The following is a 15,450-nucleotide window of genomic DNA, read 5'->3' on the forward strand; positions in this document are numbered from 1 at the left end:
GGAGATTGTTGGGAAGCATTACCTATGCCATGGCGGGGCGGCTGCCTTTTCATTCGGCCGAGACTTCTGTTACGAGTATTAGTATTAAGGACCTATATAAAAATGCTATTTTTTAATTATTTATCCATTATCAGAAACTACTGGACGTAATGAATGACAGCAGAAAACATCTTACAACTTAATAATCTCTTACAACTTAATAATCTATTCAAATGCAATTTACCATATTTTGATTGATTAGTCCCTGGCTGGTCTCAGCCGCCCCATTTCCGTCTCAAAGATACACCTGTTGGATAGAAAAAGAAAGGAGGTCAGAAAACAGCACTCGATTGTATCTCTCAACGATAGCATTCCCACTGTTCTTGGAAGGTGCTGCTATCAGTGCGTGCGATTGTTGCAATGTAATTAATCACGCGGGAATGACAAATAAAAGTTCTATAATAGTTCTCCACGACCTTTTAAATTGTGAATTAAACACATTGAACTGTACATGATAATCATTCGATTGGATTAATGCAACAAGTTTACGAAGCCTGAATGCTGAATGAAAACACCCTCAATGAGCAAAGCAAAATGATAATCACAAGCGGGGAATTTCTGAAGCGAGCCGTTACACTAAATAATGTTTAAACCAATCCGACAATTCACATTGTCAAAAGGCTCTGCGAATCCTTCTGCAAATCTCATCGAATATGTGAAAATGTGTTACAACACATTTTTGATTATGTTTAAATATTATGTTGACTAATTTTTAATATGTGTGTATGAAAACTAAACAGCTATTCGCGACATAGAAGGTACGCTGTCGCCATCTAGCGGATATTATGAATGTATGAGGAAAAAGTAAACAAACCGAGTGTTTTTCAACTGTACTTTGAGTGCTATTTTTTCTCGAATTCTTCTGTAGTTTATAAAAAACGAATACGTAGTGATAGAGTGAAGCTTAGTAAAACAGTTTTTACTTCAGGAACCGTTTATTTATTGCGTTGACATACAACACAGACTCAAATAAGAGTACCTCCATTGACACTAGCATGTTCAAATGCAGTTGTAAATTTTCATACATTGAATGAAAATTAATTTGAAATGCTGTTTGCATGGTCAGGTTACATAGTCCGGATCCGTGTATAATCATCACTAGAAGGACTCCTAAATCTTTTCACATGGACCTTTGAAAAGTGGACCTCAAAAGTTGAACGAATTGTCTTTACAATAAGGAAATTGCTTTTGTTAGTAATACTGAAAAATATGATCATAACGCTGGAGTTAACTGTCGCTCGATTTGTCTAGTCGTTCCAGATTATAATTAAGATATTGGCCCAAAATAGTGTAACCTTTCATCGAAAACAGATGAAACCTGATACCTCGAATAACTTTAACGGCTCAGACTGGAGATTGAGCCTATTGATAAACAACCGTACCTGATATTTTCATATCAACGCGTTGCATTTTTCCACCAGGTATGTAAAATTACCCTTGACGACCAAACGAGTTCCTCCGGTAGTGAAATTAAAAATATCTCCCAGGCCCACAAATACATTGTATATTGCGTTTTCTCCCAATAATGGCACCTGAAAAAACGCAAAAAAAATCATTACCAGACACTGTTTTCGCCCACCTTAGGATATACTTTTAGGCGCCTTGATAAAAAACGATAATCTCGAACATCGATAGTTACACACTAAAAGTGATGACTGGGAGATGTGATAAGCAGTTTTTGCGAAATACAACAACTTGTGGCGACAATAATCAATTGGACAATCCCCAATATTTTTCAAAGACTCCAGGGCAGCTATACAGTCCGGTGGGCTCTTCATTTTGGCCCATCTGGTGTTACATCATTTTAAACATTTTTTTTGTGTAACAATAATAAAAACCTAAAAATTTATAACCTATTTTTTTCGTAGGACCTCTAGGCAGGACTTTTAGATAGGTAGGTCTGATCTTGCCACATTAGAAAACAGGTCACGTTTTTATGAAATAGAAATAGCAAATGGGTGTTCGTCCATATTCAATTTATTAAGTATAATCAGCTATTCGCGACTCGCAGCATTCACAAATCGTCAATCATTCAATTAGCGACCAGACGGCAGCGAAGCTTTCCAAATGGCCCTTCTCGAGACCCAAAGTTCAGTTTTCCAAATTGGCCTTTTTCAAGATTAGAGACGAATAATCTGTGAAATTTTAAAGCCACTATGATTTATATCATGATGATCATTATTCAAGTTACAGTCTCGCACCAGCTAGCAGACAGGAGTTAAGCACAGTAAGAAGTGGTCTATTTGTATTTTTGCACCACCTAATTTTTGGATCTGTACCGGGGTGTAGGTTTGGAATTTTAAAAACAAGAGTGTTGCGTTTGGGGTGCAGTGTTTGGGGTTTGAAGTCAAGTTTGATCAGGGGTTGATGCATGTCGTCGGATGGCCGTGAATGCAGTATAAATATCGAGAACAATATTTATGACCATAGCCAACCTCAGTTTCTGCTACCGTTTTGAATGGACGTGCAATATTTTTCGCTTCATATTGCATTCTCAGGATATGCGTGAAATAAGCCTAGTGCAGAGCTTGCACTGACGGGCAGAAGCAAAGCAGAAGAGAAATATGAAATAGGAATTACCGCGTCACCTTTCATACCGAGATACCGAGATTGATTGTGTATGACTGAATCATACGTACGAGTTGTTGATTTTATGCGGTGGTGGAAGAACAAATATGTAAACGCCTCGGGCCGCACTTTGTCTAGAGACGAATTTTCGCGAAGCATACTGAGTGCACTACGTACATTGGCAATAAGAACACACATCTTGTGTATTGTTCTCGCCCAAAACAAGAATGCGTCATGAATTTTAAATCTTCAACAGCTTCTGAGCAATTTCACGCCATATCAGCCAACCGCTGCCCCGACTTTCTCCTATTTTTTAAAACTTTATACATATGTAGGGCAAGTTGGTTGGTTGATTGTAAAAATTTACAATTTTCATTACCATATGATCAAATGTGATTACGACTGATTTTTTATAGAGGCGCATGTAGACAAAATACCAGTTTTTCAGAAAAACCGTAACTCGAAACCCTGATTAAAATATGATTTGCAGAAAAGTTGTAGGAAAATTGATGAACAACTTATGAAAAATAACAATTTAAATAACCCACCGAAAAACATACTCAAAAATAGAGTTCAATATTAAAAACTTCTATATCTCAAAACATCACCAATTGATCAAATGATTATGGAAATTGCGATTTCGGTAAGCTGTCAACTTATGTGCAAAGTTTAAATGGAATCGGAGAGGGTCGCGTCAAAATCGACTGATATGGCGCGGAATTGCTCTTCTTTAAAACATCGCAAACGTGTCTTTTTCAGTGCCACAAAAACTTTCGATTCTTTATTTTGAAAATTTCGCTGCATTCTAAAATAATATCCAAAGTAATCAATAGCGGTTTGATTTTTATCATTGTTGCTGGAAAAGAGCTTCGCGTCGCTGCAGCTGACATCTGGCAATAGACTGATAAATCGTGAATTACTTATTGGCGATTTTTTGCGATCGATCAATTAATTTTCATGAATTCAAGTATTGTTTCCGGATTCAAAGTGACATCAAAGTGCAGCGTATTTCAAACCGATTGTGAAGAATGTATTTTTCAGCGACAGCGTTCTTCGGTGGATAAAAATGAAAGATGAAAATTTGTTTCTTAGCGGTTGCTGTTTACATCATTAGGTTCTGATTTTCTGTTGTTGTTCTGGGTATTTTTGGAGCGTTGGAAATGTAATTTTGTTAAGGGATACTGAAAAACCATTTGGATATAAGTTCAGCAATTCATTAGTTTCATTTCAGTATTTGAGACAGCAAGCACTCACAAGTACATGTTAATTCTAAGAGTGAAATTAAAAATCTGTCCAAAAAAATTTATACTGTGCGTGTTTCGATAGCAGAAATAAACAGAAAGTATAAACGGGGGGAGTATTTTCTATCAGACCAACTAGTTCGGCTAGCTGGGAGATGTGAATTCATCACAGTCGACATCAACGGAGTGTCAACTACATTTTAACTTGGTTGTGCCTTTAAGAATTTTTGAACGGGACTTCCTGGAAAATGTTGATTCCCGCCAAAAAAACTATGCAAAATTTCAGTTCAATCGGACTTTATTTACTAGTTCGTAAAGATATCAATTTTTGAGTTTTTTGAAAACCGTATAATCACCAAAAGAGTACATGGAACCGGGGTTTTAAAAAATGGTTTTGATACCAAATGTCTTCAAAATGCATGAAAAGTTGTTCTATCGACGTTGAGGAATTTAATAAAAAATACTAGGGGTGAGTTATGACTGTGATACAACCGCAAGGTTGACGTAGGACTATCGATGGCTCAGTAATCATTTGTTTGAAGTTGCATCTGAATCACTTCTCAATATTTTCAAAGATTTCTGAGAGGTCCAAACAAATGCATGCATAGAGCTTTTTTCATGCATATCCTGCGGATGCATTCTGAGATGAAAAATTTTGCACGTTCTTTCAACACGGTAGAAAAATTAAAATGGGATTGGCCAGAGCGAGTATAATTGGCCCATCGAACAATCATGATAGATATATTTTTGTGATTTCGATAGTTTATGTTCATAGCAATTTTTGACCTATTGAAACAAATTTTTGGATATGCATGTAACAAACATCACTCATGGACCTTTCATCTTTCGAATGAAATGTTCGTCATACCACTTCCCTCAACCGGCAGGGAAAAATTAACCCTTTGCGGTCGTATTGAATGTTTGTCATGGGTGTCGTACTAGTCGGAATTTTTACTTGAAGGAGAAGTGATACATAACATGTGAAAATATGGGCTAGGTTTCTGATTTATTTATTTTTTTGCGAACTTTAGATATGTTGCAGTCCTTAAGACGCGTCCACATTACGCCAATCGACATCGTTCGGCCTTAGCCGCCCGGCAAAGCCGAATAAGTGTGGACGTAACACGCGGGATTGCCAACGTACCGAAAACCGATTCGAATCACCCAACCCAAACCAAAGCAAGTCGGTCCGGATCAAAGAAAGTCGAACCAAAACAAAACTAAGTAAACTCGCGTTGTGTTTCGTGTGTTCGTGACGGCATTCGTGCACCCGATGGGACGTCCACATTATATGACGAACCGAATATGCCGCCCGGTAAAGGCCGATTTGCACCATTCGGCATAATGTGGACGCGCCTTCATGCAGTCCTGATCACATGTATCGTAAACTTAATAAGATCGGCGTTTTCCGTCTTTTATCTTTCTGTTTGAACCTACAGAAAAAACAATGCTCTTTACACCTTCACAGTTCCGGTTTCACAATAATGAATAATTGACAGATACTAAGGGGAGCCCATGAAGACAATGTTTCTAAAGTTCCAGAAACATCAACATCAACGTTGTACAAACCAGCATGATCTTTTTTTTTTGTGCAAACCAGCGGTTAACCCTCCTGTACTCGCGTGCAAAATCATAACACGTATACTCGCGCACGGTGTCACAGACCGAAAATTGAACTTCTCTGTAATGTTGCCATTGTGTACTTTTCAGGCTTTATTGCCATCAATTTGAAGAACAGGGTATGATTGAATGAAAAACCCCAAAAATATGTTTTCTTCGTCTTTATTATGTTTTAATAGTCATCTAATTCAGCCTCCTTAAAACAGAGTAATTTTTGATACTCCAACACAAATAACGAAATTCGATTTTTTCACTGTTATTAATTGAAAGTAAGCAACTGAATATAATTCACGTAAGTATAAAGAGCTATAAAATAACATAAAGACGTATGAATCGATTGTGGTTTCATTGGAGTAAGAATCAGAATATAGCATAACTGCATGCTCGAAACAAACATATTTTTTACATTTCATGCAGTTGTTGCGTGTTTTTCGGGTCTTTTATTGAAGAGAAGAATGTATAACGACCTTCTAGATAATTACCAGATGATAATTCTGGAATATAAAGTTTGCATATTTCTAATATCCTTTGTCTCTGTATTCTTGGGAAACTAAGATATAATGCCTTTTTTTAGACGGGACATAAAAAGATAATATAAAAGGATTTCTAGGAATTTCCTTTTCTTTTTCTTGTCGATATTGTCCATTATAAAAAAAATATCCCCACTGTAACTGTTAAAAATTACCATAAGCCACCGATTAGTATATAGTTTACTGTTTTTACAATTCTTCCACAAGTGAAATTCTTTCACAAGTGTGTATATGTATGACCATTATATTTAGCGAATAACCATACGAAAGTCAACCATTTATATTTTGCTTTTAAACGTATGAATCTAACGACGAATATATCGACGAATAGTTAATATATGGATCCGATTAATCCGGTGACAAAAAGGACTGAAATGAAATAAGAATAGTCCGTTAATGATCTTATGCATTATATTCAATAAATCTTCCACGCCACTAGCATTAATTTATACATTTCATTGAACAATATTGTAGAATATGAAAAAAACGCACTTGTCCAAAAAAGTTACTCCTATACTCGTGTCGGTGTGTCAGACCGAAAGTGTTAAAAAGTGGTACACGTCTCTTTTCTACCAACACATGCGATACGCTAAACGATGACGAACGACGAATAACGAAGCTAGAGAGAATTGCAAAGTCGTAGTATTGATATTTTCTGATAAATGAACGAATTATTGATTTCTCGGTCTGACAGACCAAAGCGCGAGTATAGGAGTGTTAAACAAAATCTCTGGTGCAGGAATCGACACCTTTTTGAAGATATCCTGCACAAATTATATCCCCTTCTCTCGCTCTTTCCCTTTTGTGCAAATAGGCAAAGCACTGTGGCCCCATCACCAAACCCGTTTTGTTTCTCTCATTTTACTTATTCACACTTCGCTTAGCCGGCAAAGATTTATTAGCGCTCAAAATAGCTTCTTTCGTGAGATTTCGCCGCACTGTGTTGATTTCACGAATATGATTATTGGAAACCAGCGAAATAATGCATAATATGAAGAAATATTCTCTATCCCATTCCATGATCAAACATTCCGTATTGACCGCTATTTGACCGATCGCTACTGACACAATGCGCTCGTAATCCACAGCGCAATCATGACTAAGTGGATTTCTTAGCTGGCACCCGCTTATTTGCAGATGCTTGTGATTTCAATGGTTTACTTTCAAAGTTTACTTTTTTTTTTTTTGGCAGACTTATCTCACTTCTTAACTAGGCGAACCTAGCCAGAATTTTCACCTACCCCCGGGCTTCTGAATGCCAAAGGGGGACTAGGCTCTGCGGAATGCACGTATCTGCATGCTCGTGCTGTTTCAGTCCTGACCGAGAAATTGTCGGACAATCGCGCAGGTGCTAAGGATGACCGACTTTTGGATGCCGGCCAATTCCTTCTCCATATTCAACACCTTTAGCGCTTCCAGAAGTGTCTTCGGGACAATTCCAGTTCCAGAGAGAACGACTGGAACAATTCTTGGGACCTCCCTTAGCCCCCACAGTTCCTTGAGCTCCACGGCCAATGGTCGGTACTTGCAGATTTTGCGACCGTGGGTCTCCTTCAGATTCTGGTTCAGTGGAATAGCGACATCGATGATGGTGACTTTGCGGTCGCTCTTGTCGTAAACCATTATATCTGGCCGGTTGTGGTGGATCGAGAGGTCGGTCAGAACAGTGCGATCCCAGTACAGCTTGCAACGGTCATTTTCCAGGACAGGTGCAGGCAGGTACCGGTTGTTTGGTACGTTGTCTTCCAGTAGAGCACATTGGAGCGCCAGTTGTCGATGAACAATACGGGCCACGTTGTTGTGGCGCTCGGTGTAGGCTGCGTTGGCCAAAACGGGACAGTCTCCCATAATGTGCTCTATGTTTTCACCTGGTTGATGGCACATCCGGCAAATGTCATCAACGTCTTGATGCCAGACGTACCGCCTGCAGTTTCTCGTCGGCATTATCCTGTCCTGGATGGCTATCATGTCGGCTTCTACTACTGAAGAGAGTTCACCACGCGTTAGCCACAGATTAGATGCGGCCTTGTCGACGTGTGGCCGGTCCAGTTGATGGGGGTGGGCACCATGCACTGCCTTCTGCTTCCAAGCTGCAATCTTCTCCTCCACTGACTGCAGATTGCAGTTGAGTTGGTACTCCGCTTGCGCCAAGTGCAGAGCGCTGTATCCTCTGTCGGCGGCGCAGACAGCCCGGTATAGCGCGTTTTGGTTGGCGCGTTCTGCGAAGTACTCGCGCAGTTGTCGTACCTGGGCAACACACAGTGCAGATATGTCGACTATTCCAAGTCCCCCTTCCTTGCGTGGCAGTGAAACTCTCTCCAGTGCCGATTGAGGATGGTGCATTCCGGCCTCTTTAAATGCTTTCCTCATCCTCCTCTCAAGGTCCTCTAGGTCAGTTTTGCTCCATTTGACTACACCAAAACTGAAGGTCAGCAGGGGAACCGCGAATGTGTTGATCGCGCGTACCTTGTTCCCCGCGTTGAGGAAAGTCCTCAGGACACAGTTCACTCGACTCAAGAACTTGTCTCGCAGCTCCGTCTTGATGTCGGAGTGGCGAATCCCGGTGAGCTGTCGGAATCCAAGATATTTATAGGATTCGCCACGAACCATGTGTCTTATGAACTCGCCGTCATAGACCTCGTAACCTCCGGATTCGGTAAGCTGCCCTTTCAGCAGATGGACACAGCGGCACTTGTCAAGGCCGAACTCCATGCAGATGTCCCTGCTTATGTCTTCGACAACCCGGATAGCTACACCTAGACGCTGACGTGAATCAGCGTAGACCTTGAGATCATCCATGTAGAAGGTATGGGTCACTTCTTCGTGGGCGCCGTCGCCATACCTTATTTTATAGCCATGACCGTTTCTATTGAGCGTCCTACTGAGGGGGTTCAGTGCCAGACAAAACCAAAGCGGGCTGAAAGAGTCGCCTTGGAATATCCCCCTCTTTATCTGCAGCGTTCTAGACTGCAACACATTTTCCCCATCACTGAGGTGCAGAGACGTACTCCACTGCCTCATCGCATGCTGCAGGAACCTAACGACGACGGGATCAATTTTGTAGAGCTCCAATACCCGGACGAGAAACGAGTGAGGTATGGAGTCATAAGCCTTCCTGTAATCGATGTAGGCCATACTTAGGTTCCGCTGGTTATATACCGCCTGGCCGACTATGGCTGCGTCGATGATGGCCTGGTCTTTGCAGCCATGCGTATTTTTCCTGCATCCTTTTGCTCTTCTGCGATGATGTGATGCTGTTCGCAGTGAGCAGAAACTTTGGCGGTAATTATGCTGCTCAGTATTTTGTACAGACTCGATAGGCACGTTATCGGTCTGTACTTTGATGGGTTCAATGTGTTGCTGTCTTTCGGGAGGAGGAAGGTGACGCCACGGGTGGCGAATTCAGGAAGGTTGTGTGGGTCACGTAGCACCTTGTTGAAGCACTCAGCTATCTTTGGATGTGCGACGATCAGCTTCTTGTGCCAAAAGTTCTGGACACCATCGGGGCTCGGTGCTGCCCAGTTCCTCAGGTACCGCGAGGCTTCGCGGACATCGTTCTCTCCGACGATGATAGCTGGCATCTCTCCAATTTCACCACAACTCTCCTCCTCCCGTCTTAACCATATTTGCCCGTCGCGATGTTCTACTGGGGTCTCCCAAATACCAGCCCAGAAGTTCGTCACATCGCTAATATCTGGCAAACCTTCGCGGTAGTCGGGCTTCTCGTCGCTAATGTGGTCGTAGAACGCTTTCTCGTTATCTCTGAACATCCGATTTTGTTCCTGGCGCTTTGCAGAGTCAGAGTAACGTTTCAGCCGTTTTGTAAGGACGCTCAATTGCTGTACCAGTGTGTCGAGTTTTTCCGTCAGCTGGTGAGCTCCCAGCTGGCGAAGTTCAGTAGGCCGCACGATCACAGCAACTTGGCGACATAATTTCACCGATCTGCGGCCTCTTTTGTACGCCATCAGTCTTCCAATTGCGGCGCGCTTGTTTAGGATCCGTTGCTCCAATCTCCTTCGCCATGGAGGCTCACGCCTTCCACGGAGATGTTGGAGCAGTCCGCCTCTTGGCCTAATACGGTATCCTAAACTTTTGGCGGTCGCCACAGCAGCACAGTAAACTTTCAGTTGCAGCTCCTCCATGTTCTCAGCATCAACCAAGTGCAGCGGAAGAACGTGCTCGTTCATGAGCTTTACTGCACTTGTCAGCCTGCGGGAATGCTGCAACTTCGGGATCCTGGGGCGCGACAAAGGGTCCGTGTCGCGGAACTGTGAGATCGCCTCGTCGTAATGGAAGACCAAATCGCGTAGTAGTTGTTGATCTGGCTGTGGATCTTCCGGCTCAGGGGGTTGTTGTACTGTGGCCTCCACTGGTGCTGATTCGCGTGCCCCACTCGCGAATGAATTGCTCAGCCGTACTGAACTTCGTCTCGACACATCGCTTGCTCTGCTTGTTCTGGAGCTTAGTTCTCTCTGCACCTGCTGCTTGATCTCGTCGACTTGCGTTTGGGAGAGCATATTGTTGCGTACAATCGCTCTACGCCTCGCGTTCATCGCGTTTTGGTCAAGCCTCCCGACGAACTCTGGATACGCTTCCTCGAACATTGCGAGTATTCGAGGGCGACCGCTCATGTCCGTCTCCAAAGCAGTGCAGATGTAATAGGCGCGGATCACGAATTCGTTCATTTCGTGTGTCCACATGATCCGTCGCCTAGTAGTACCCACAAGTGTGGACGACTGTCGTCTGACAGTCGCAACACGCCTCGTAGGCGCAGCGTTTCGTTGGTGTTGTCGATGGCTGCTGTTTCCGTGTGGCGGTAGCTCTTCGGGTTGAACCCGGCTGGTGGCCCGCTCTTGCACCTCGCCCTCCAGCCGCTGGCCGCTTGCTCTTACTCCCGTTCCAGGACCAGCTCCAGTTCGGGGACCCTCCTCGGGCGATCACATTCTAAGTATTCTTCGTGAACGTAGCTCCATTTTCTGGGTGTATCTCCTTTGCCCGGGAGACAGCGGGTTGGCAAGGCCTCCATGACCCGGGAGGCCTTCCCCGGGAGAGATATAGCGCTCTGACTCGCTCGCACCCCCTCGCTTAGCCACTTTCGACACCCGTTCTCGGAGCCAAGACCAGGTGTGTGTTTCCAGTTCACGCCCGATCTAAAAATGTCGTCATATGATCTTCGTGGAGGCGTGAGATAGGAACATTTGAGACCAACAGGTAGGCTCCTACCCTAGTGTTGATCCCCATTTGAGATTTTTTTTTTCATTTTTGGGCTACTGAACAAACTTTTGTATCAAAAAGTAACAAACATATACAGGGCGGCGATATCACTAACCTGTTGCGCCTCCAAGGTCATGGAGAGAATGGTGAATCGACGGCTGATGCAACATCTTTCCGAGAACCATCTACTGGACTTCCGTCAACACGCGTTCCGGCCAGGCTACGGGACGACCACTTATCTGGCCACCCTGAGTCATGCTCTGAATGAGGCAAGGACGGAAAATCTTCACACTGAGTTAGCTGCGCTGGACATCTCCAAAGCGTAAAACCGTACAACCGGTCACAAGCTCCACTTTGTGAAGGGCTTCTTGAGCCTTCGTTTTTCCGAGTAATTATTGGAAAAACTTCGAGGGAATTCGCCGAGGAAACTGGAGTCCCTCAAGGCTCTGTACTAGCCGTGACATTGTTCCTCATAAAAATGAACAGCATCTTCGAGAACCTACCAAGGGGCATTCGTATCTTCGTATACGCGGATGACGTGATGCTAATGGTAGTGGGTGCCTCTGTCAAGCTGGTCAGGAAAAAGCTCATCCAAGCCGTTTCTTGGGTAGCTAAATGGGCCTCCTCAGCGGGTTTCCAGTTATCATCTTCCAAAAGCAAGTTTACCCACATTTGTGGTCACAACCATAGAATCAGTAACACCCCGATCTACATCGATGATAAACGTATACCAAAACGAAAAACTATACGGATCCTCGGAGTCACCATCGACCGGAAGCTGTCTTTCAACCAACACTGCGACGGTGTCAAGAGGGACTGCCTCAGTCGCATTAACCTCCTCAAATGCATTGCTGGCCGGCACGCTAACGCCAACCGGGACGTAAGAATGAATGTATGTAACGCCATTGTGAACTCTCGCCTCACATACGGTCTGGAACTCACCATACTAGGCATCCGGACCCTACTAGATAAATTCGCCCCTACATACCATCGTGCTATTCGAACCACATCCGGTCTCCTTCCGTCCACTCCCGCGGATGCAGCCTTCGCCGAGAGTGGAAAGCTCCTAACACAATTTGCCATCGAGCGATCGGTTTCGCCAACAGGACAGCAGGGTCGGACAGGGAAGGCTTTCTCCTTGTCGAAGCCAATCGCCTTCTCCGTGAAACGATTGACCTGGAGCTCCCACCTATCTCCAAAATCCACTGGTGCGGAACCAGGGACTGGAATCGAACACCAATGAAAATAGATTCGACAGTGAAAAGCAAACACAAAGTAGGTTCGAACCCCACAGCCATCCGGAAAACCGTCGTGGAGCTACTGAGGACTAAGTACGCAAATCACACCGTTCGATACTCGGATGGATCACTCGCGTTAGGGAGAGTAGGGATAGGTATATTGGGCCCCGACCTCAACACCTGTTACCGCCTCCCAGACGCGTGTAATATTTTCTCAGCAGAGGCGGCTGCCGCATATATCGCCGCGACACACCAATCAAACCATCCCATCGCCGTGCTAGCTGACTCAGCCAGCGTTGTTGCCGCACTGGAGTCGGAGAGACCGATGCATCCTTGGATACAACAAATATTCGAGGATGCCCGACCGGATCCTGCTTTCGTTTGGATCCCGGGCCATTCCGGTATACCCGGGAACGAAAAGGCAGACCAACTCGCTGGGTCTGGTCAACTGATGGAGTTCTACACCAAAAGGGTCCCAGCAGATGACATCAAAGTATAGACTACCAAAATGCTCAAAGACAGGTGGGTTAAAGAATGGTACACAACCGGACAAGACAACTCACGTGAGTATGTTCTGCGTAAAATAAAGGCCGATATAAAAAAATGGGAAGACCCTAGAGGTCACCGAGATCAACAGGTGGTCTCTAGATTGCGAACGGGTCATACAGCTTTCGCTTACTATATGGGTAGAGGGGAATTTAAGAGGCAGTGTGACATATGTCGTGTCCACCAAACAGTGGAACACATACTTATCCACTGTCCCCAGTACGAAAATCCGAGAACAACTTATGACATCCCTGGAAGCATCAGGGGCGCCCTTGGAGACGATGTCACGACAATCACCAAAGTGATTAATTCATGAAGGACATCGGACTGTATAACAAAATATAACCAAGGAACAGTAACGACAAGGAGAAACCACCACTGACCAGCAAATCGGAAACGGAAGACAAATGAACTTAACAACGAAACCATTGAAGACTAGGCAACCCACATGGACACGGACATGGAATCAACAACAACTGACTCACCAAGCATAGACCAAGCACGGACAAGGACAATGAAAGCTGAAACTGAATAAACAAAACAAGGAAATCTAGGACTCGAAGTCCCCTACAATTGGACGGCTCCCTGAGCCCCCATGCGTAGGGTGTAATAATACAAGGGTGCCATATTCCCCGCCACTTGGATGAGCTCCTTAAGGACTCTTCCTCGTGCTTCACAGAGACGAACCAGCCTACGGCTGAAAGTCTCTTAAATAAAGACAAAAAAATGTACATAGCGGACTTGATTATATACAGTTTTTGTTTTCTTTTCACTGTATATAATCGAATCCTGTATATAATCGAGTCAAAAAAATATTTTTTTATTCGTTTTTTTTGCATGTATTTTTTGATTTTTGAAAATAAAGTGGGAAATTGATTTTTGATTCATCCCCTTAAAGCCAGAAAACACCTTTCTCACATGAAAAAAATAAATTTATCCAGATTCTCTTAGGATGTGATTGATGTTATATTTGGTGAAAAAAATCCTTCTACGCGTATGTTCGAATTGACTGAGTTATGGAACTTTTTTTTTGTTTCGAACTCTGTTGCCTCAAACTGGCTCTGCATTAAAAAGTACGCTACGGAAGACGATTCTGTTGCTTTTATTTAAAAAAAAAAAGAGTGGAACTACTTATTTATTGGATTTTAATAACATTTTGGAAGTGGAAAATTTGAAAGTTAATAATTTTTAATGTGTTATTATTTATTTTATCCTAAAAATTTATATTAAACTAGATTGTATGTATCAATTAAATTGAAGCCCTCTAATCGCTCTACAATTTGTTCTTTTAAACCCAACTTCTATCTTTCTTAATTTTGGATATAAACAATTTCTGGTGAAAATTCAAGCAAAATCTTCAAAAATCACGATTTTTACCCCACTGTACATGTAACAGCCAATTAAATTTCAGCTTAACGTTGAAAGGTTACATTTCTTCTTGAAATAAGTCATATTTGAAGTATAAAAAAAATTGTTTTTCCAAACTGTATATAATCGAATCACATATAATCGAGTCTGTATATAATCGAGTCCGACCTGTACCTCGTAGGAATTTTATCTTTCGAATTAGTGATTATCATACCATTTCGTTCAGCCGACAAAGAGGTGTTAACGCTCAAAATCTTGCTTCTCCTATGTAACGCTTCTGTGTGGAAAACATTAAGGTGATGATAAATATGTCATTCAGCATGGTGTCAAGCACTTAGAAGGTGATTGGCCATTGAGGATGAGGCCTTTTGAAACAACCTAATAATGTTTCGTAAAATCCTAGCACATTTGGTCTTTTGCAGTATCATTCTCGCTATAATCCGGTATCAACGTATCAATTTGAACAGGATTTCACACACAACTATGTAATATTTCGAAGACACAAAACACAACGAACTGCAATCTTCGCCATTGAAATCGATAACGTTAACGATAACGTTTCCCAGTTGAGAGTTTTTATTGAGTCCTTTGCGTTTCACCCGATTTTAGTAGTTTATGGTACACCACACTCTCCTGAACCCGCCACACACAGAGAATCGTCTTTCGGCCTAGATAATTTGGCTTCCCCAGATTTTGTGCTCAGGCTTCCTGAAATAAATTCATTTTTCGTGGCTAGTGATAACCCGATGCAAAATAGGCTTCTTTTGATGCCATTAAAGAAGCACTTCTCAAATGGGTTTGCGATTTTCCATTCGCTTTTCGCTCAATTTGTGTGGCTCCCATTTTTCGAACTTCTGGGTTTTTCCCGTGGCTTTCACACGTTCGGGACACAATCAGTCTTTCTGCAAATTTTCTTAGTGTTTGTGTTGGGTCTGTAACCAACCACAGCTGCAATTCCTTGTCTTCAAACCGTTTCGTACTAGGATAGTCATTGCATAATAGCCTAAACCATATTTTTACTGCTGGTGCATGTTCATTGAACATTATTCAGTCTTCCCCAAGAAAACGATGTGATTCAACCGCTTC

At 42.8% G+C, this 15,450-nt stretch overlaps 1 protein-coding gene across 5 annotated transcripts in view; it reads right to left on the reverse strand.

Moving 5' to 3' along the window:
* The window catches only part of LOC129775270 (semaphorin-1A), a 481,842-nt gene that overhangs the window by 23,692 nt on the left and 442,700 nt on the right, over nt 1–15,450 (reverse strand). For 2 of the 5 annotated variants that reach the window (XR_008742907.1, XR_008742908.1), the window contains 2 exons: nt 224–286; nt 23–105 (listed from right to left, as the gene is read on the reverse strand). Coding sequence is in view for 1 of the 5 variants with exons in the window: in XM_055779783.1 (XP_055635758.1) it covers nt 23–92; nt 12,638–12,640 (73 nt within the window). In the remaining 4 variants the exon portion in view is untranslated. Of the gene's footprint in view, nt 1–22; nt 106–223; nt 287–12,637; nt 12,641–15,450 lie in introns of all 5 variants that reach the window. The other 3 variants (XR_008742906.1, XR_008742909.1, XM_055779783.1) reach the window with 2 other exon arrangements.

This window comes from Toxorhynchites rutilus, chromosome 3, assembly GCF_029784135.1.
Source record: "Toxorhynchites rutilus septentrionalis strain SRP chromosome 3, ASM2978413v1, whole genome shotgun sequence".
Taxonomy (NCBI): Eukaryota; Metazoa; Arthropoda; class Insecta; order Diptera; family Culicidae; genus Toxorhynchites; species Toxorhynchites rutilus.